The sequence below is a fragment of the Aquarana catesbeiana genome, linkage group LG02 (assembly GCF_042186555.1).
Source record: "Aquarana catesbeiana isolate 2022-GZ linkage group LG02, ASM4218655v1, whole genome shotgun sequence".
In the NCBI taxonomy this organism is placed as follows: domain Eukaryota; kingdom Metazoa; phylum Chordata; class Amphibia; order Anura; family Ranidae; genus Aquarana; species Aquarana catesbeiana.
Genome location: NC_133325.1, coordinates 608,286,252 through 608,307,388, shown reverse-complemented (window position 1 = coordinate 608,307,388; position 21,137 = coordinate 608,286,252). Strand labels below are relative to the sequence as shown.

The 21,137-nt window shown below is 38.1% G+C and overlaps 1 protein-coding gene across 1 annotated transcript in view; it reads left to right on the top strand.

Annotated features, from left to right (window-relative positions):
- The window catches only part of TBL1X (transducin beta like 1 X-linked), a gene marked incomplete in the record, with an annotated part of 495,828 nt that overhangs the window by 409,471 nt on the left and 65,220 nt on the right, over window positions 1-21,137 (top strand). Inside the window, 3 exon segments of the mRNA XM_073616359.1 lie at window positions 5,559-5,700; window positions 10,034-10,097; window positions 14,436-14,533. Coding sequence (XP_073472460.1) covers window positions 5,559-5,700; window positions 10,034-10,097; window positions 14,436-14,533 — 304 coding nt within the window.

The window sequence follows — 21,137 nt, the reverse complement described above, 5'->3', positions numbered from 1 at the left end:
TAAAAAGGTGTCTCATTACCAAGGTGTTACACAAGAAACATCTCATGCTGGGTAAAAGCAAAGAGCTCTCTCAAAACCTTTGCAACCTTATTGTTGCAAAACATACTGATGTTATTGGTTACAGAAGCATTTCTAAACTTGTAAATGTTCCAGTGAGCACTATTGGGGCCATAATCCAGAAGTGGAATGAACATCATTTCACTCCTCGCGAGATTTCCGGCAGAGGAGTGAAAGGAATTATCAGAAGAGTTGTTCAAAAGCCAAGGACCACTTGTGGAGAGCTTCATAAAGACCTAGAATTAGCAGGTACAACTGCTTCAAATAAAATAATAAGTAATGCACTCAACCGCTATGGCCTGTATGCATGCTCTCCACACAAGACTCCATTGCTGAAGAAAAAGCATGTTGAAGCTCGTTTAAAGTTTGCTGCACAACATTTATAGAAGGGAAAAACACAATGTGGGAGCCCCCAAAGCTGCATAACCCAAATGTATACAAAAATAGGAAGTTTCCCCAGGGGTTTTTTAGCAGCAGAAAATTTGTACAAAAAGTAGTAGATGTAAAAAATAATTTATTTAACAGACAATAATAATTTCAAATGAACAGTAATAAATCATCCATATAGGTAGTGCGACACAAAAACAAACACGGAACATTACTCATAGCAAGGAACACCCTATGTACAAGCATGGTTTGCCAATTGTATTTATAACGTATGTATCCACGTGAAAAACCCCGATGCATTTTTACCCTTGCGATTTTTCGGTCTCTTCAGGGGGATTTATATTCTAGGAAAATTTTAAAGTATCTAATTAAAGTCAATAGACAATATAAAAAATGTGTAAGTATAACATTTCGAATTGAGCAAAATTAAAATCTCCATACACATAGAGGTATAGTTACCAATGGGTAGATGAAAACATGAAAATGTATCGCACGAACTAGCATTGCAGGATTGCAGTTGTCCAAAGATCTCATCGCTGCCGCACATCCCCCCTACGTCTTCCAGGTGGGCGCATAGTCCACCGAGCTTGCAGGGGGCCACGTTCTAGGACCCGGAGAGGAGGATGGGAGGTAAAACACTTGCAGATGGACATGCAAAGACTTTTTGTAAGTAGTCGTTTAGATAATATAGGAGGAGTGTATAGAAGTGCTTGGGAGCTGTAGGCTGGTTGTTATTTGATCACTAGTGGATTCATGTTATAGAAAAATTAATTAAGTTATACATAACATAGCGTAGTTTGTTCATTAGTTGGATTGGTTATGAAAGGGTTGGCTAACAGTGAAGAAAGGTTGGGTGGGGGATGGAGTGTAGTGATGTGATTGGTGAAGTGAAAGTGCATGATGTGGGATTGACTGATGATGGGGCAAAACAAGTGTAGAAGTGAAAAAACAGAAAAAACAAAAAACACACTAAAAACTGAAAAACAAGTGTTAAAAGTGTAAACCATTGTATATGTGAAGTGGGAAGAAAAGAAGGAATAGGTTAAATGAAATGAAATGCTGAAAGTGAGATGGATTTGGGTGCCAAAAAAAACAAACAAGTGATGTGACACAGAATAGTATATATGGTACGTAAGGTAAAAGGATATAACTAGGGTTTTTACTACATAAGGATAATGGTGTAAGGTGAAAAAAATCACGATGTTGGAAAATGAAAATAAATGGGTATAACACAAGTACCTAGATTAGCCAGTCAAACAGCATTCCAAAAAGCTGCACTTACCAAGCACTCCTGCTTGGTAAGTGCAGCTTTTTGGAATGCTGTTTGACTGGCTAATCTAGGTACTTGTGTTATACCCATTTATTTTCATTTTCCAACATTGTGATTTTTTTCACCTTACACCATTAACCTTATGTAGTAAAAACCCTAGTTATATCCTTTTACCTTACGTACCATATATACTATTCTGTGTCACATCACTTGTTTGGTTTTTTTTGGTTTTTTTGGCACCCAAATCCATCTTACTTTCAGCATTTCATTTCATTCAACCTATTCCCCCTTTTCTTCTCACTTCACATATACAATGGTTTACACTTTTAACACTTGTTTTTCAGTTTTTAGTGTGTTTTTTGCTTTTTCTGTTTTTTCACTTCTACACTTGTTTTGCCCCATCATCAGTCAATCCCACATCATGCACTTTCACTTCACCAATCACATCACTACACTCCATCCCCCACCCAACCTTTCTTCACTGCTAGCCAACCCTTTCATAACCAATCCAACTAACGAACAAACTACGCTATGTTATGTATAACTTAATTAATTTTTTCTATAACATGAATCCACTAGTGATCAAATAACAACCAGCCTACAGCTCCCAAGCACTTCTATACACTCCTCCTATATTATCTAAACGACTAATTACAAAAAGTCTTTGCATGTCCATCTGCAGGTGTTTTACCCCCCATCCTCCTCTCCGGGTCCTAGAACATGGCCCCCTGCAAACTCGGTGGACTATGCGCCCACCCGGAGGACGCGGGGGGGATGTGCGGCAGCGATGGGATCTTTGGACAACTACAATCCTGCAATGTTAGTTCGTGCGATACATTTTCATGTCTTCATCTACCCATTGGTAACTATACCTCTATGTGTATGGAGATATAATTTTGCTCAATTCGAAATGTTATACTTACACATTTTTTATATTGTCTAATGACTGTAATTAGATACTTTGATATTTTCCTAGAATATAAATCCCCCTGAAGAGACCGAAAAATAGCAAGGGTCGAAATGCATCGGGGTTTTTCATGTGGATACATACGTCTGAAATACAATTGGCAAACCATGCTTGTACATAGGGTGTTCCTTGCTATGAGTAATGTTCCATGTTTGTTTTTGTGTCGCACTACCTATATGGATGATTTATTACTGTTCATTTGAAATTATTATTGTCTGTTAAATAAATGATTTTTTACATCTACTACTTTTTGTACAAATTCTCTGCTGCTAAAAAACCCCTGGGGAAACTTCCTATTTTTTGCTGCACAACATTTAGACAAGCCTGTGAAATACTGGGAGACTATAGTCTGGTCAGATGAGACCAAAATTGAATCCTTTGGATGCAATAATACATACCATGTTTGGAGGTCATATTGCACTGCACATCAACCCAAAAACACCATACCAAACAGTAAAGTTTGGAGGTGGGAACATCATGGTGTGGGGCTGTTTTTCAGCATAGGGTGCTAGGATGGCCCAGCCAATCACCTGACTTGAATCCAATAGAAAATCTATGGAAAGAACTAAAGATCAGAGTTCATAGAAGAGGCCCATTGAACCTTCAAAATTTGAAGACTGTGTGGAAGAATGGGTCAAAATCACACCTTAACAATGCATGCAACTAGTTTATCCATACAAGAGGGGTGTCTTGAAGCTACAAACAAAGGATTTTGTATGAAGTATTAAATACATTTCAGTTAAATACGTTTCAGTTTTTCCCTGTGTCATTCCATTTTATTACACAACTTAATTTCTGAACATATTTGTTTTGGTTTCTTTGTATGTATGGATTGCATGGGTTGTTACTGACATGTGGTGAAAATTTCATGTCAACAGCACCTTATATAAAATATATTTACATAGAAAAATGGTGACGTATTCAATACTTATTTTACACTCTATATATGCCTTCTTTCTCTTGTTTGTTAGTCTTTATTGTTAAAAAGCAACTTTGTATATAAGGAAAGGCCCTATGCTGCCTTTAATATTCCAGTGCAGCATTTGATTTTGCTATAAAAATCACAAGATGGAATGAGAAGCATTTGTACAAAAGGGTGTCTTCATTTAGGTGTGGCTAGGGGTTGGGGTTGATTTACTAAAACTGGAGAGTGAAAAATCTGATGCATCTGTGCATAGTAGCCAAACAACTTCTAACTTTAGCTTGTTCATCTAGACTTTGACAAAAAAAACCTGGAAGCTAATTGGTTCCTACAGAGACCAGATTTTGCATTCTCCTGTTTAGTAAATCAAACCCATTAGTGTTTTAGGGAGAACGTTTCTTCACATATGTCTATGCTGCAGGAGGAAATGGATTTGCAAAATGAGAAACTAGGGTGAAGTTGGGCATATCACAAGTATGTCCTCTACCATGCATTCTGGGTGCCATCTTGGAGGAGGCGGTGTCTAATTGGACACTTCCTTTTAATATTTGGGATATCTATCCCCTTCTGTCATTTTAGGAGCTCTGCGGAGTGGGGAAATCAGTTAGGTACAGACCCCCACTTGTGAGGGAGAGATAGGCCTTACCTGGGGACAGATTCCTGTGGATAAAGGGACAGTCTAGGCACATCTTGGACACCTCCTGTTTGTACCTGGTGATGGGAGGAAGAAAGCTTTCTGTGTATAATCAACATACAGGTCTCCCACAAGCCTGTACATCAGGTGGGATGGTGCAGCATTCCTCTCAGCAGATCACAGTGATTGTCCACTTAAGGAAGCAAGCCTCTAGCAACCTACTGACTGTAAGCACAGTATTCTTATTGCACATCTGGAACTGCCTTTTGTTTGATGTGGATAGGTGTCTAGTTGCTAAAGCTGACTCTAGAAGAATATTTAAAGGGGTTGTAAAGGTATTTGTTTAAATAACAAACATGTTATACTTACCCCCACTGTGCAGCTCGTTTTGCACAGAGTGGCCCCGAACCTGGTCTTCTGGGGCTGTCTCAGCTCCTCCCCGCAAGAACTAAACACCTTCATGCGAGCTCTCTCGCATGGTGTTTAGTTCTTGTGGGCGCTCTCCCGTGATAGAGCCTGCGGCTAAAGCCGCTAACTGTATCACTCGGCCCCGGCGCACCGCGTCATTGGATGTGATTGACAGCAGCGCGAGCCAATGGCTGCACTGCTTTCAATCCTTCCACTCTAGCCAATCAACGGCCAGGCTGAGTGGCGAAGAGGATGTCGGGAGCGAGCGCGGGGATTTCGAGGGGTCAGGTAAGTAAAACGGGGGGCTGGGGGGCTGGCATTGTCGGATGTTTTTTCACCTTAATGCATAGGATGCATTAAGGTGAAAAAACGTGCACCTTTACAACCCCTTTAACAGTATTTGTTACTACTGATTACTGATTTGAGGATGAATTTTCTGTAGTACCTGCTGTGTCAGAGGTTAGTAAAGGCTTGTTTAAAGGCTCATTCAAAACTTATTAATATCCATAGCATTACCACAGGTTCACATTATCATGAATTTTGCTGCAGTTTCTAGAATAGAAAAATGTATGGACGTTCCAAAGCACTGCATTCTGTATTTGCATTGCTCTGCAGTGTGCTATGTAAATCAATTTAAAACAACTTAAAAAAAACGTAACATGGCTCATCAACTCATGGCAATACACAACACAATTCACATAAGCATGGATAAACATTAACTCTGGCAAACTTGACTAGCCAGTAATGGTTAGATGAGAAAATCCTAGACTGAAACTGAAACGCTATATGTAAACATATAGTACCTACTTAGTATTCAGTCCAAATGAACTTTTGTTATTTACAAAAGGAACATGTTCTGCTTAAGAATTCAAATCTATTTTTTTTGATTTTTGATTTTTTTTTAAATTTCAAGGTCAGGAGACTCAACAGCAAGAATATGGAACTTGAATGAAAATAGCAGTAGCAATTCCACTCAGTTAGTTTTAAGACACTGTATTCGAGAAGGTGGGCAAGATGTTCCAAGCAACAAAGATGTGACCTCATTGGACTGGAATGTAAGTTACTTACAGTTAGGATTCATTAGAAGCTAAGCATGAAGTAATTACTTAACTTTTCTAATCTTCCTCGAACTTACAAAAATGATTAAAAATACTTACTCAACATTTCAATGAACTTTTATGAGCAGAATGTTTACTTTAGCTGGTTTAAAATGGCTTAATGGTCTTTCAAAGCGAAAGTATTTGCATATTGTAAGCATTGTGAATAAAGTCATAATGCTTTATATGAATAATGTATGCATTATTTACTAATGGATGTCCAAGGAGTAAGACGTTAACTGTGTAAACAGTATCTTGATGATGCTTTTAGAGAAGATGTGTACTCTAAACTGAGATGTATTGGTTACTGTACATGGTGTATTATACTAAATTGAAAACACGTTTTAAAAGAGTTTATTTTTATAGATCTGACTATATGCTTTATCATTATTATTTATTTAGCAACAACTGGTGACATATACAGGGCCTAGCAATACATTTATTTAAAATACAGTAAAGAGCAAAATGTAAAAAAATGTATTGTTTTGTTTCAACTGTGGTTTTGTGCAAAAGATATATCTCCTGCGACACAAAGCATGACAACTTGCTGATCCACAAGCATTGTCAACTCAGCAAGAAGACTCAGAGTGGAATCCAATTTAAATTATTCTAAGCTTAGCAATACATAGGATGTTTACTTGTCTTTCTTACATTTTCAAAGGACACACCCCCTGTCACGCCCCCTTACAAGGAGAATCATTCAAAAAAAAAAAAGAACAGATGTTAAACCCACAAAAGCTTTTTTTTTACCAGTAGTTTACCTTTATATTGGCTTTTGGAATTTACAAATGCAGTCATTTAGAAATTGGTTAAAAGGTTTAGCACTGGGAAACACTTTTTGAAAGATACAAATGTGCCTTTTATATACAACTATATAGATCAGACCAAAATGAGAGACAAATGAGGAGGAACAAGGGACTTTGTACCAAATCAGGGACAGTCTCTCCAAATCAGGAACAGTTGGGAGCTATGCTATGAATACAGAATATTCTATAATGTTAACATATTTTTTTTTCTTACATTGTAGGTGTCCATTTAAGGCTGGGGTCTCAAACATGCGGCCCTCCAGCTGTTGCAAAACTACAAGTCCCATCATGCCTCTGCCTGTGGGAGTCATGCTTGTAACTGGCAGCCTTGCAATGCCTCATGGGACTTGTAGTTTTACAACAGCTGGAGGGCCACCAGTTTGAGGCCCCTGATTTAAGGTCTATGTCCACTTGAGGGTTCTCTGTTTGGTTCAAAAGTGAATCCTGCACTGGAACCAAGAATTGTATAGAATGACTGGTGTTTCAGAATGCACATTTGAGGTTGTTCAATCCTGTGTCAACATTAGGGCATAAATTCTAATTGTTATCATAGCGGTTTGGACATTTTAGCTTTAATCTACACTCACCGTCCACTTTATTAGGAACACCTGTTCAATTACTTGGTAACACAAATTGCTAATCAGCCAATCACATGCCAGCAACTCAGTGCATTTAGGCATCTGGACGTGGTGAAGACAACTTGCTGAAGTTCAAACTGAGCATCAGAATGGGGAGGAAAGGAGATTTAAGTGCGTTTGAATGTGGCATGGTTGTTGGTGCCAGACAGGCTGGTCTGAGTATTTCAAGAAATGCTGATATACTAGGATTTTCTCACACAACCATCCCTAGGGTTTATAGAGAATGGTCGGAAAAAGAGAAACTATCCAGTGAGTGGTAGTTGTGTGGAGAGAAATGCCTTGTTGATGTCAGAGGGGAATGAGCAGACTGGTTGGAGGCAACAGTAACTCAAATAACCACTCGTTACAACCAAGGTATGCAGTATGCATATCTGAATGCACAACACATCGAACCTTGAAGAGGATGAGCTACAGCAGCAGAAGACCACACCAGGTGCCACTCCTGTCAGCTGAGAACAGAAAACTGAGGCTACAATTCGCATAGGCTGGTGGTGGTGGTGTAATGGTGTGGGGAATATTTTCTTGGCACACTTTGGGCCCCTTAGTACCAATTTAGCATTGTTTAAATGCCACGGCCTACCTGAGTATTGTTGCTGATCATGTCCATCCCTTTATGACTACAGTGTACCCATCTTCTGGCGACTACTTCCAGCAGGATAATGCACCATGTCACAATTCTCAAATCATCTAAAACTGGTTTCTTAAACATGACAATGAGTTCACTATAATCAAATGGCCTCCACAGTCACAAGATCTCAATCCAATAGAGCACCTTTGGAAAGTGGTGGATGTATGGCTGACAAAACTGCAACAACTGCGTGATGCTATCATATCAATGTAGACCGAAATCTCTGAGGAATGTTTCCAACACCTTGTTAAATCTATGCCACAAAGAATTAAGGCAGTTCTGAAGACAAAAGGGGGCCGGTACTAGCAAGGTGTACCTAATAAAGTAGCATGTGAGTGTATGTGCTAACATAAGAAACTGTCTGAAACTAGTTATCCATGCTGCACAATCAAATTGCCCTAATTTTCTAGTCTGCTCGTGAAACACTTTTCACTATACTCTTCCAATAGATTGCATATCTTTTAGTATATTTAATGCCTCATGCAGCATTCCAGTCCATCAGGCACATACAGAGTGCATTTTTATATATCCACATGCTCACAGCAAAAGAGAGTAGAGTGACAGAAGTTGGTCTCATTAGTGTGCTGCTTCTCCTTTCACTGTTCAGTCAAAGGCTGGAGGGGGACAAAATGAGTAAGTGTAAAAGCGAAAAAATGTGTTCTCATTTCTGCCTGACAGGGCTGTGAGGCAGAGTTATATAAATTTCAGAGCTGTATGAACAGAAATGCAAATCCTTTGGCAGGTACAACAGCCCCCATATTTGACCTGTGTTTTTAGTGGCTTGCCTAGAGGTCAGTTTTAAAGAGACCAATAGAACACTCCATGTCATATACTGACTCATGCACTGCTCCTAAGCAGAAAAGCATTTCCCTGATTTGGCTTCCAACAGAAATTTGAATACATACTCTTTTATTAGAACAGATAATCTTAATAATGAGAGTTAATGGCTAAAAGACCTAGTTTCTGCATATACATAGTTTACAAAAACATACAGTATGTGCATGTGACAGCAATGTTCACCTATTACATATACCCACTACTGCAGAATGACTGAACTACATCGTTATTCTCAATTGATCAGGTCTCTGAGTAAAGCAGTAGACTTTAAAGCTAATAAAGTGCAAATACGGCATGTGTTAAAATATCTTCTGTAGCACCCCTAACACCAAGCACATTGCGCTTGTTGTGCCATTTGTTGTTAATGGCACCCCAAACATAGAAAGCAGACATGCGACAAGTGTGCCAAAACACATGAAGCTCAATGCCCAAAAAGGTACATGAGCTTTTTTGGTGTGCTTTTTGCAGGCGAGGCAGCCCATTAAAAAGAACGGGCAACCCTATGCGTGCAGCGCAAAAACAAAAACACATGCAAAAATGTGCATTCACAAGACATTAAATGTGAACCTAGCCTGAAGGCCATCCCTCATGATGAGTATAGACCAGTAAATAAGTGCAGGAGGTGAGCGTTGAAACTTGAATATTAGCTGATCATTGGATTTGGTGGCTTTAGGTGAACTTAAAAAGGTCTTTGAAGAGATTGCTGTAGCTAGTTTAGAAGTTTGTTCATCACGTTTGATAATATACACAAAGCCACTAGATGAATTATGTATCAATTTGTAATACAGTCATAAATAATATAAAACAGCAAGCATGTAAAAAATGGAATTAAAAACATTACTTAAAATATATATATATATATATATATATATATATATATATATATTATATATATATATATATATATATATATATATATATATATATATATATATATATATATATATATCATAACTTATCATGTGGACTCAGTCCATTACATTATAGTTTTCTTTACAATAGGGATTCATTATCAATTAGTTATGTGGATGAATCAGTCCTTTTCCTATAAGGGTTAAAAACTATAACTGAATAAAAATGCCATGAACTGTATTTCATTTTTTTTATGCATTTTCAACAGCTTGTCATTCTTTATATTTAGCTACAGACAAAAAAAACAGCTTTCACCTAGAGCTGATGGCAGATGGTTTAATAGACGGTGAAATTATTTTAATGCCTTTCCTTACAGAGAACGTGCACTGTTACGCTTTGTAAACGTTCCTCTTGATGATTGGGCTTTGTATTACTTTTTCAAAAAAAGGGACACATTGAATTGAGTGTTCCATTTCCAGGATACAAGGTTAAATATGCCATATTTATTTTTAATATTTGCTCTCCCACAGGCTGATGGCACACTCTTGGCTACAGGATCATATGATGGCTTTGCAAGAATTTGGACACAGGATGGTACATTTATTATTGTGTATTTATTATTTAAATTGTGTTTTATGCAACTGTCATTGACAGTTTCCTATTGATTTGGCTGATATCACAGCTAAAAAAAACAGTACAGAGAAATATTTGCAAAAAAGTAAGGTTTGTGTATCCACAACTTTACAGCAGCTCTAGTGCTCGTAAACCAAACAGATATTTTTTAGGTATATGAAATAAGTTAGTGTTAAAGGCAGTTACTGTAAGCTAAGTGCATTAACCAAAGCTAAAGTAAACTATGCCTTTTGTCTTGCTATCCTACCAAACAGAAACTGTGCATAGAAGCTGTTGTAAGCTTTTATGTTGCAGCTGTCAAAAAATTCCCACATAGCAGCTTTGAAAACTCAGCTTGGAGATCACACTTTTAAGAATCAAGTCAAATTTTAGACAATATTTCCAGATACAGTGACGTGATCCCTCCTTTACTGATTTGCTGGAACTATTTTTCTTCAGCCTAAGGCCATTGGGAAAGAATAGAGGAAGTTAAAGTAAAAGTAAGTAAAGTGGATTTTTACAGAGCAATTCACAGCTGCTATCTGTGATTTTTTAGAGAACTGCAACCCGATATTGGGGGCATCAATTTGGTAACATCATCCTCTTTGCACAGGTACAGCAGGATGAGATAGCAAGAGGAATGGCACTGTTTCCTCTAAGCATGCGTCAAGTTTTTTTTACTGCAGTAAAATGAAATCTGGTTGCTGTGGGTTGCTATACATCATACATGGTCACTGCATATTGCACTGCCTTTTTAAATCAGTCTGGTAATCTGTTTAGTATTTTTTTTATAGCATTAGCAATATCTCTACCAATCTATAAAATTTCAAGGACCTTTCTGACTATTGTAAAGAATTATATACTTATGGGTTTTTTCCACATATAGATTGCTCCCAGATGGTACTCATTTCACAGAGGGTTATTGACTTATAAAGCTATTGTTCCCAAAACTGAAAGAAATCAAAGATGCTCTAGATCGGATGTATTGCTCTTACCTCCCCATCTCCCCACCCCACACACACACCTTGCACCAAAAAAATTCCTATCCCTACAATGTCATAAACTTCAATTACCTTATTCAGATGCATAAGAGCATATTTTCTATTAAATATGTTTAGTGGCTAGAAAGAAGTGCACAAACCCCAAACATTTAATGAAGGTTTAAGGTATATATTTATTTTTTTGTCTTTTTTGCCCACTTCTGGCCACTTTCTGACCAATTCTATGTATCTGTGGTTAAACACAGCAAAGGATTTTTTCACAAGGAAATGGGTTCAGAGGCCATTTAGAAGACTGGTGTTCAATGGGTCTTGATAGATCAAGCAACATGCAGTCATCTGCTCCTTGTCTTGAAGAATAAACTCTAAACAGATGGGATGGTGTCAACTCATTCTTTTTTTTGTTTTTCTACAATAATGACATATATACAGGTTCTATTTACATGTGTCATGGCAGCATAATGCTTGAAGTTTAAAAATAATTTTCTGGTACCTCCTACCGTCCAAAGGCCAGCACTATCTTTAAACTTAACTCGCTCCCCTCCTATAGTCCCCTCACATTCATTCTCAATGCTTTTTGCACAACAAAGTTCCTGTAAAAGAACAAACACAAACCCATGTTGTCATCTGCTATGATTTGTCCACTTGCCATAGTAAACTATTAAGGACCTCCAGTTAGGTACCAAGAAACTAGATCCAAGCGGCACACAGTCTGCACATGCCTTTTTAAATGTGTCATCAGCCAGTTAGAGGTAGTCTTTCTTGATGAATAGTAAATCCCCCCACCTACAAAAAAAAGAAAAAATAAATAATCAATGGGTCTTGTGATCTCTTTTAATGGATATAGCGAAGAAAGGTAAAACTTCACTGGAATAGGAAATGATGAAAATCTCTCCAATGTAAAAGAAAAGAAAGGGAGGGAGCATTCCCCCGTACCGTTCCTGTCTGATCATCAGGAAAGTAACTGGAATATCAAGACACACAAGATTAAGACATCTCATACAAGTTCTTACACTTCCCTACTTTATCCAAAGCCTAAAAATGTTATATTTAATAATATTAATAGCCAACTGTGGAAAATTGAGGTTCTCAACCAACGGTACATAAACACAAAGGGCTGCATTTGACATTGCCAAGGGCCAAATTTGCCCTTTAATTTTTCCTGTAAATTTTTATATTTAAACTTTACCAAATAAAAACACAAGCACATAAATATATTTAATTATGAATAAACAAGAGGGATAACTTAAAGAGTACTACTAGAATATATTCACTAGCAGGGGTACTTAGGATAGGTTCACATGCACCAATAGGTATTTGCTAAATTTTTCCTACTACAAAGAGGTACTTACTATAATATTCAATAAATCCTAGCCATTAGGTAGAAGTTGTTAAAATCATGTATGTTTTTAAAAACAATTTCACCTTGAAATATAAATATGCATTGTACGTTATGCGCATACAAAATGTGGTTTTATGACAATGTGTTAACAGCCCACTGACTCATTTCAACAAGTTTTGTTTTTTCTAAAAAATCTGGCTGTGCTTGTTATTGAAAAAAAATGGTGAGAACAAATGAAAACAAAACTCTATTAATATGTAATGTGTGAAAAACATCCAATTTAGAGATTATACATGATAGAGTGATAGAGACTGAACATACTTACAATTATTCATTCATATTTAGTGTAGTACAAATAGAAAAAGCATGGCATGGTGAATCTGACAAACTAGTGGAGGATTTTTTTGCCTGCAAAGTGGAAAATTGATCCACCTGCAGGGGAGTCAAGAACAGCAGTGGTTGCCCAGCTCAGGAAATAAATGTTCTTTGTCACTGAAAAATTAGCTCTGAGATTGCTAAAGTGTTTTGAGTGGGTTAGGCATGCTACAGTTTTGCTATTATCTCAATGGCTTTCTGAGGCTGGAGTTGCATTACCTTCAAATAAAACTTCTGAACACTCTTGTATCCTCAACACTGACTTAGGGAATGAAATGATTTAAAGCATACCTTGAATAAAATCATCAGGTCTTTTTGTTTACTAAACCCTTACAACACTATGTAATTATTATTATACAGGATCTATATAGCACCAACAGTTTACGCAGTGCTTTACAATATAAAAGGGAGACAGTACAGTTACAGCACAATAAAATACAAGAGGGTTAAGAGGGCCCTGCTTATAAGAGCTTACAATCTAAGAGGGTAGGGCAAGTGGTACAGAAGGTTGTAACTGTGGGGGATGAGCTGATCGAAGTGATAAAAGATTAGTTGGAGGCGTGATAGGCTTCCCTGAATAGATGAGTTTTCAGGGATCGCCTAAAGGAAGTCAAAGTAAGAGATAGCCAGACAGATTGAGGTAGAGTGTTCTAGAGGATAGGAGAGGCTCTGGAGAAACCCTGGATATGAGCATTAGAGGAGGAGACAAGTGAGCTTGAGAGTAGGAGGTCTTAGGAGGAGCGGAGAGGACTGTTTGGGAGATATTTGGAGACAAGATTGGTGATGTTGCTTGGGGCAGAGTTGTGAATGGCTTTGCATGTTGTAGTTAGTATTTTGAATTTAATTTGCTGTGCAATCAGAAGCCAGCGTAGGGATTAGAGGAGAGGGGTAGCAGACACTGAGTGGTTGGTAAGGTAGATGAGTCTTGCAGCAGCATTCATGAGAGATTGAAGAGGGAGTAGCCTGTGTAGAGGTAGGCCTATGAGAAGGTAAGTACAATAGTCAAGGAGAGAGATAAAAAGGGAAATAATGAGTAGCTTGGTGGTTTCATTGGTTAAAAAGGGAGAATTTTAAAGATGTTACAGAAGTGACGTCTACAAGCTTGTGACAACGATTGGATTTGGGGCTGAAAGGACAAGTCAGAGTCTAGGATTACACCTGGTACCCCGGCACAAGGGGAGGGGTTGATAGTTGCCGTACTGATTTTGATGGAAAAATAATGGAGGGGCACGGACAGGGAGGATTTTTATCAGCTCAGTCTAGAGAGATTTCATTTAAGGAAGCGGTGCAACATAATAAGGTTAAGTCTAAGCGAAAAAAAAAAAAACATTTTTTTTTCTGCATCACCACTGTATCCTGCCGTAGTGCATTCTCTTGGGTTTTAGGGCACTCAGTTTTTACTCCCAGGGGGCAGTGGCAAGGTTCGATGACATTACCAATGTTTTCAGGAAGCAGCCAGTAGCCAGGGTCCAAGTTATTTTAATTACTTTTTTATTTATTTATTTTGCCTTTTGCATCCCTGCCTTGATACAAAAATAGCTGTAAAAAATTTGTTATACTAGTGTGCATTTTCAAGAATAAATGTTTTTACTTTTTTTCCTATAGGCAACCTCGCGAGCACATTAGGTCAGCACAAAGGTCCAATTTTTGCACTAAAGTGGAACAAAAAGGGCAACTATATACTGAGTGCGGGAGTTGATAAGGTAATCTCTATAATGTGTTGAAGAGGAAATAAAATGGGTTTTGATAAAAAGATACAAATTAATGTTACTCATTTACTATTTATCTTGGAAATGCTAGCCAAATGTTGTATGATTATGTTGATTACATGTAGACTAGGAAAATAGATTTATAGAGGACTTGGAGCATGGAGGATTTAGAGATAGTGCTCTGTGTAAGCTGGTCACACATTAACAGATCCATCATCACTCTTGATTTAACATGAAAAATATGCCCATCATTAATAAAATTGCTGCATAGCTGAACTTCCATACTTGCAAAGTTTCTCCACTTTACTGATGATCAGTAGATAGTTCTCACACTTTCTAACTCTTTAGACATAAACAAGTGCTCCCAAAAAGTAACACCTATTTGGGCAATCCAGTAATTACCCAATTATCCTATGCCACAGTGAAGCCTTCTGCATAGTTTAGAAAACAGGGTCCAAATATGGCACACTAGCACACTTTCTGAATACACCAGTAATGCCACATGTGAGTGCAGAAACCACCCTAGATTGTTGCTGTGGAGTCTTGTGCCATCACCATCAAAGGGAAGTAAGCAATCAAATATTCAGATACACTGCTTCAAATATGGAGGAATATGGAAATATGGAATATATATATGGAGGAACAGATAACTTCTGAAATGTAGTAATATGCCCAAACCATTATTACTGATATGCTTTTATATGCTCTACTATTTCAGTATACAAGATAGATTAAATTTGCAACTATTACAGAATGCTTAGAAAGATGCGTGCACAAGCACTGTACTCTATATATACATCATTGTGGGTTGGTAGGCCATGGGACAGGATGCATGACTTATGACTCATAACCAGATAGCCTGTTGACCTGTGTTAACTCATGATGAGGTATCTTGGAGAGTCACTGACTTGTATAACCATATAACTATATAGTTCTATACAAATACATAATTTATTAACCAGTCCTCCTGCCCCTCTCTCTATTGGTATGTTGAACCATATATAAGTTGTAACACACCTAATAAAGGCAGACATTTTACGAATGCATAACTTGCTTCTCGTTTCATGGTGTCTCCAGATATCTGAGGGCCCTGTTGATGTACCTAATAGATGGGTGGTCTTCCAGAATACCTACTATTTCCTTTCAGATGGGGGCTCGTGTCCAGATAAGACAATCATCCGCGGTGGGATGGACCTTTGTCTATTTTGACAAATTCTTTCTTACCTTGGCTCTGATAAAGTCTTAGCCTTTTAAATTTAAAGAGAAAGGAAGAATGAACCACGAATTAATAGACACACTCACAGGAGTGTAACATTGTAGGGTCTTTGGGAGGCCCAAGTCTTTATTTAAGACTCAGTTCAGTATCCTTTTGGGAAGGGTATTTAGGTAACCAACAGCACCCGCTAAAGCTTTGCTTCTCTTTCTGTTGCAAGGAAGTAATAAATAACTTGTGATTGCTGATTGGTATTGGTAGATTACTTGTTGTAGCAGCTTGGGGTTACTATAATGTTATGCCCAGGTTGGCTTTAGGCAGTTTGGGAACGCTGTAGAAGCGTTTTGGGAAAGCTGTGGAAAAGTGTACATGTCCATTGGAAGCTTGGTGCTCGTGGGAATAAAGGTGGGAAAGCTGTGGAAAAGTGTACATGTCCATTGGAAGCTTGGTGCTCGTGGGAATAAAGGTGATTGATCAGATAGGTAGGAATTTTAGTCAGAAATATGGACAAAGTAAATTAGAAATCTCCCTTGCTTATATCCAAATATCGTGAGAGTGGTGAGTTCTTTTGTATGTATGTTCATATAATCTGCTAAGTTTTCTTTAAAGAATGAAAGTAGGTATGGGGAAAATTCAAATGTGTGTATGTCATTACTTAAGGTGTTAAAAAAGAAATTAAGAAATGTTGTTGCTGTGGTGAATATGGGAAAAAGGGGTTTTGGCTATGCGATTTAAATTTGGAACGGATATTTATATTTTTGCTGAGTGTCAACAAATATCTTAAGAAAGCAAAATAGACATACAGTGTATAAAGAGAATGAATATTAAACGACCAGTCAGTACAGTAAATGTACAATAGTATATGAAGTCTCCCCTTTACTAATATTTGTTTATAGAATTGTAATTATAAGTGCTTAATTTGTTTGCAAGATGTGTAATTGTTTAAAGTACATGTTTAAATACATGTTTAACATGTTTGATGGCTCTTTGAAGGTAAAAAGAATAGTATTTTGAAGGTTGCAAAAGAATGTGTTGTGCCCTGTACACACGATAGGATTTTCCGATGGAAAATATGTGATAGGACCTTGTTGTCGGAAATTCCGACCGTGTGTAGGCTCCATCACACATTTTCCATAGGAATTTCCAACACACAACGTTTGAGAGCTTGCTATAAAGTTTTCCGACAACAAAATCCATTGTTGGAAATTCCGATCGTGTGTACACAAATCCGACGCACAAAGTGCCACGCATGCTCAGATTAAATTAAGAGACGAAAGCTATTGGCTATTGCCCCGTTTATAGTCCCGTCGTACGTGTTTTACGTCACCGCGTTCAGAACGATCGGATTTTCCGACAACTTTGTGTGACCGTGTGTATGCAAGACAGGTTTGAGCCAACATCCATCGGAAAAAATCCATGGATTTTGTTGTCGGAATGTCCGATCAATGTCCGACCATGTGTAGAGGGCATTAGATGGGCTGCGGAGTTGTGTAAAGAGAGGGAATGTTTTGATGCAAACATCCTACTGGTAAGGATTAACCACCTAAATACAGGGCACTTACACCCCCTTCCTGCCCAAGCCATTTTTCAGTTTTCAGCGCTGTCGCACTTTGAATGACAATTGCGCGGTCATGTTACACTGTACCTTAATTAAATTTTTATCATTTTTTTCCCCACAAATAGAGCTTTCTTTTGGTGGTATTTGATCACCTCTGCGGTTTTTATTTATTGCGCTATAAACAAAAGAAGAGGGACAATTTTGAAAAAACACAATATTTTTTACTTTTTGCTATAATAAATATCCAATTTTTTTTTTTTTTTTTTAACAAATGTTTTCCTCAGTTTAGGCCGATACGTATTCTTCTACATATTTTTGGTAAAAAAAAATTGCGATAAGCGTATATTGATTGGTTTGCGCAAAAGTTATAGCGTCTACAAAATAGGGGATAGATTTATAGCATTTTTATTATTTATTTATTTTTTACTAGTAATGGCGGCGATCTGCAATTTTTATTGTGACTATGATATTGCGGCGGACACATCGGACACTTTTGACACATTTTTGGGACCATTCACATTTATACAGCGATCAATGCTATAAAATTGCATTGATTACTGTGTAAATGTGACTGGCAGGGAAGGGGTTAACACTAGGGGGTGCTCGAGGGGTTAATGTATGACCTAAGGAGGTGATTCTAACTGTGGGGGGAGGGGACTGACTGGGGGAGGTGACCGATCGCTGTCCCTATGTACAAGGGACACGCCATCGGTCTCCTCTCCTCTCTGACAGGACGTGGATCTGTGTTTACATGCACAGATCCACGCTCCTGCTCTATTACCCGGCAATCGCGGGTGCCCGGCGGACATCTCGGCCGTCGGGCACGCGCACCGGGTCCCGAGTGACGCAGCGGGCCCTAGTGGCTCGGGAGGGCGAGGACGTCATATGACGTCCTCCCAGAACAACAGAAGCCTCGTCCAGCCGTCATATGACGGTGGGCGGTGGCTTAGCGGTTAAGTAAGTATTGTTAATGGAAACACCCTACATTGTAGAGGGTAAAGCAAGTTAAGTTTTGGAGTTATTTATTAATGAAAGTATTGAGGTCTTGGGATTGCAGTGGAAAAGTTAATAGAACTTACCACTCCTGGGGCCAGGTAGAGCTCACATCTAGAAACGTAGGGACACTGTCTGCAGTTATATCCATTATTGAAGGTGAATTAGTATGTTACCGATATGTCTGCCAAACAGTTCAAAGACAAGATACACAGGAGTAAAATTTAGTTTTAAAAACAGGAAGTAACATTGCAGAGCTTTTAGAGGTTTAAAGGGTCAATGGAAAACATTAATGGCGAAGCGTACCAATCCTGGCAAAGTGTCCATGTTTGCTGTAGCATCGCGGGAAAATTCATTTTTATGTATTTATTGATTATGAAAAATATTTGAACCAAAGAATGGTCAGGAATTACATGAAACTGTCAAGGACTGTCTAGATTGATAGCTGGTTTAATATGAGAAGTTAATTTTTTTGCAGCCTGTCTCAAATCTAGGTTAAAAAAGATTATCTATGAGCCAAATTGAGATTTACCACTGACTAAATCACTTTAACCAAAATCACTTTTCCCATCACTAATCTATCCTTTTATCAGACTGTAGGAAGCTGCTTATACTAGCGCATGGAAAACAAATGTGTCATGGGAACTTACATCATACCCATCATTTACAAATGACAAATGACCAAATTACAACAAAGGTTGTCTGAATTAGCAGAATTCCACTATGTACACTTCATATCTGAGATGTCCACAAAACATACCCAACATACTTTTTTGTGGTATCTCCAGGTGTCTCAGCGTATGCTCTTTGATATGTTCTTATTGTGGAATGAAATGTTCATTAAAAAAAAAAAAAATAAACAAAAAAAAATGCCATACTTATTATTATAACTTATTATCTCTGTGCAGTGGTTTTGCACAGAGCAGTCTTGATCCTCCTCTTTTTGGGTCTCCTGCCAGCGCTCCTGGCTCCTCCTCTTCAGCCATTATCCCCAATAGCAAGCAGCTTGCTCTGGGGACACTGGTGCATGCTCACTTCTGAACCCCGCTCTATGCGTCCATAAGAAACACAGAACAACGGCTCAGCCCCACCCCCACTATTTCCTCATTGGCTCACTGACTGTGATTGACAATAGCAGGAACCTATGGCTTCCACTACTGTCTTAGCTAGTAAGGAAAAACTCAGCTCTCCTGCACATCGCTGGATCAAGAGGGGACTCAGATGAGTATGGGGGGGGGGCACTGCACACAGAAGGTTTTTTACCTTCATGCATAGAACCTTGAGCCTTTAAAACCTTACGCCTTTAAAACCTCTTCAGTCCTTTTAATCCTGTAGCAAAATGCAGCTGTTTTTATTTGTCTTTTGGTTCTTATCTTTACATCATCTTTCTTTCATTCTCTCTTTCTTTCTTGCTTTCTTTCTTGGACAAAAAGACTCAGCAAATACAGATAAAAACTACAGTAAAATAAATGTCATTCATTTATTTTAACCATATTTCTGGTGTTGGAAAATAATAGATGTGCACATACATTAATCATATGGAAACTTGAAGAAGTTTCAAATATTGTTCCCTCCTCCTTATCAGCAGTTTATAGATGACCTGGCTCGTTCCAGGAAAAGCTTGTTCACATGATATGATGCAAACTTTCAGTATTTTGCTTCTCTATGAGACCGCATAGTGCGGGAACATGCACAATATTATTAATAGTATCAGGTAATGGGTTGCAATCTTCTTCACTTACAAGAAAAGGAGATACAATTTTTATATTTCAGCCAATACATATTTTGAATGGGTAAGGGTCAAAAGCTGTTGTTATTGTTGTCTTTTACCCCAATAGGGAGAATCTCTCTCATTTCCTGTCCTAGTGTCAGACAGAAATATTTAACTATATTTGAGTTTTAAAGCTAAAGTCTGGAGTGATTTGATTCTCTGTCAGGTTTTATTGACTTCTGCATCTGTACTAGGGAGATTTGTCAGAACAGGAAGTAATGGGAAATCTATCCAACAGCTACACAGACAAGCACTAAAACACATTTTAGTAGTATGGAGAAGGGATAGAAACTTCAGACAATGTTTTTATTGTCCATGTTTTCTTGTCCCAGTGATGCACATGCAACCCGTTTCTGGTAAGGGTGTCCAGAGGACAGAAAGCAAAGAAAAAAACTCAAAATGGATGTAAATAACTCTATCCAAAACTAAAATAAATATTTTAGCTGTAGTTGGATTTTAATAGATTTTGTGCAAGCATAACCCTGTTTAATAAAATCCTTTGATAAAATAACACAGGTCACAGCTTCCCATTTCAGAATAATTTCACTATCTTTGATCAAATGCAGATAATTCATCTACCATGCAGTTTATATAACTCTAAACTATATATGTTATATACACAAGAGGAATATGTCACTGATAGCAGGATGTTTTGCTAGAAACATACCTCCCAACTTTAGAATTTCATTACGAGACAGAGCACATTGCTGCAAAAATCGGTGTGGCTACACATAAATAAAGGTTAATCTCTGCCCTAGGAATACACCTTCTTACACCCAGCTGAAAACTAAAGCCCACCATACATGGATCGAAATTTCAATCATCAGCAGAGCCCAGCCAAATGTCGATCCATGTATGGGCAGACTGATTGTACCCAAGTCGATCCTTTAATCAACTTGGGTACAACCAGCCAGCTGGATTTTTCTACAAGAAATTACTGCCAGCGGCTATAGCCGTTGGCAGTAGTCACTGTTCGGCTGGCCAGAAAAGCTCCCCGCTGGCAGAATACAATAGCACTTATGGAGGCATAGCCCCCCCCCCCCCATTACCACTAACTGTGTTA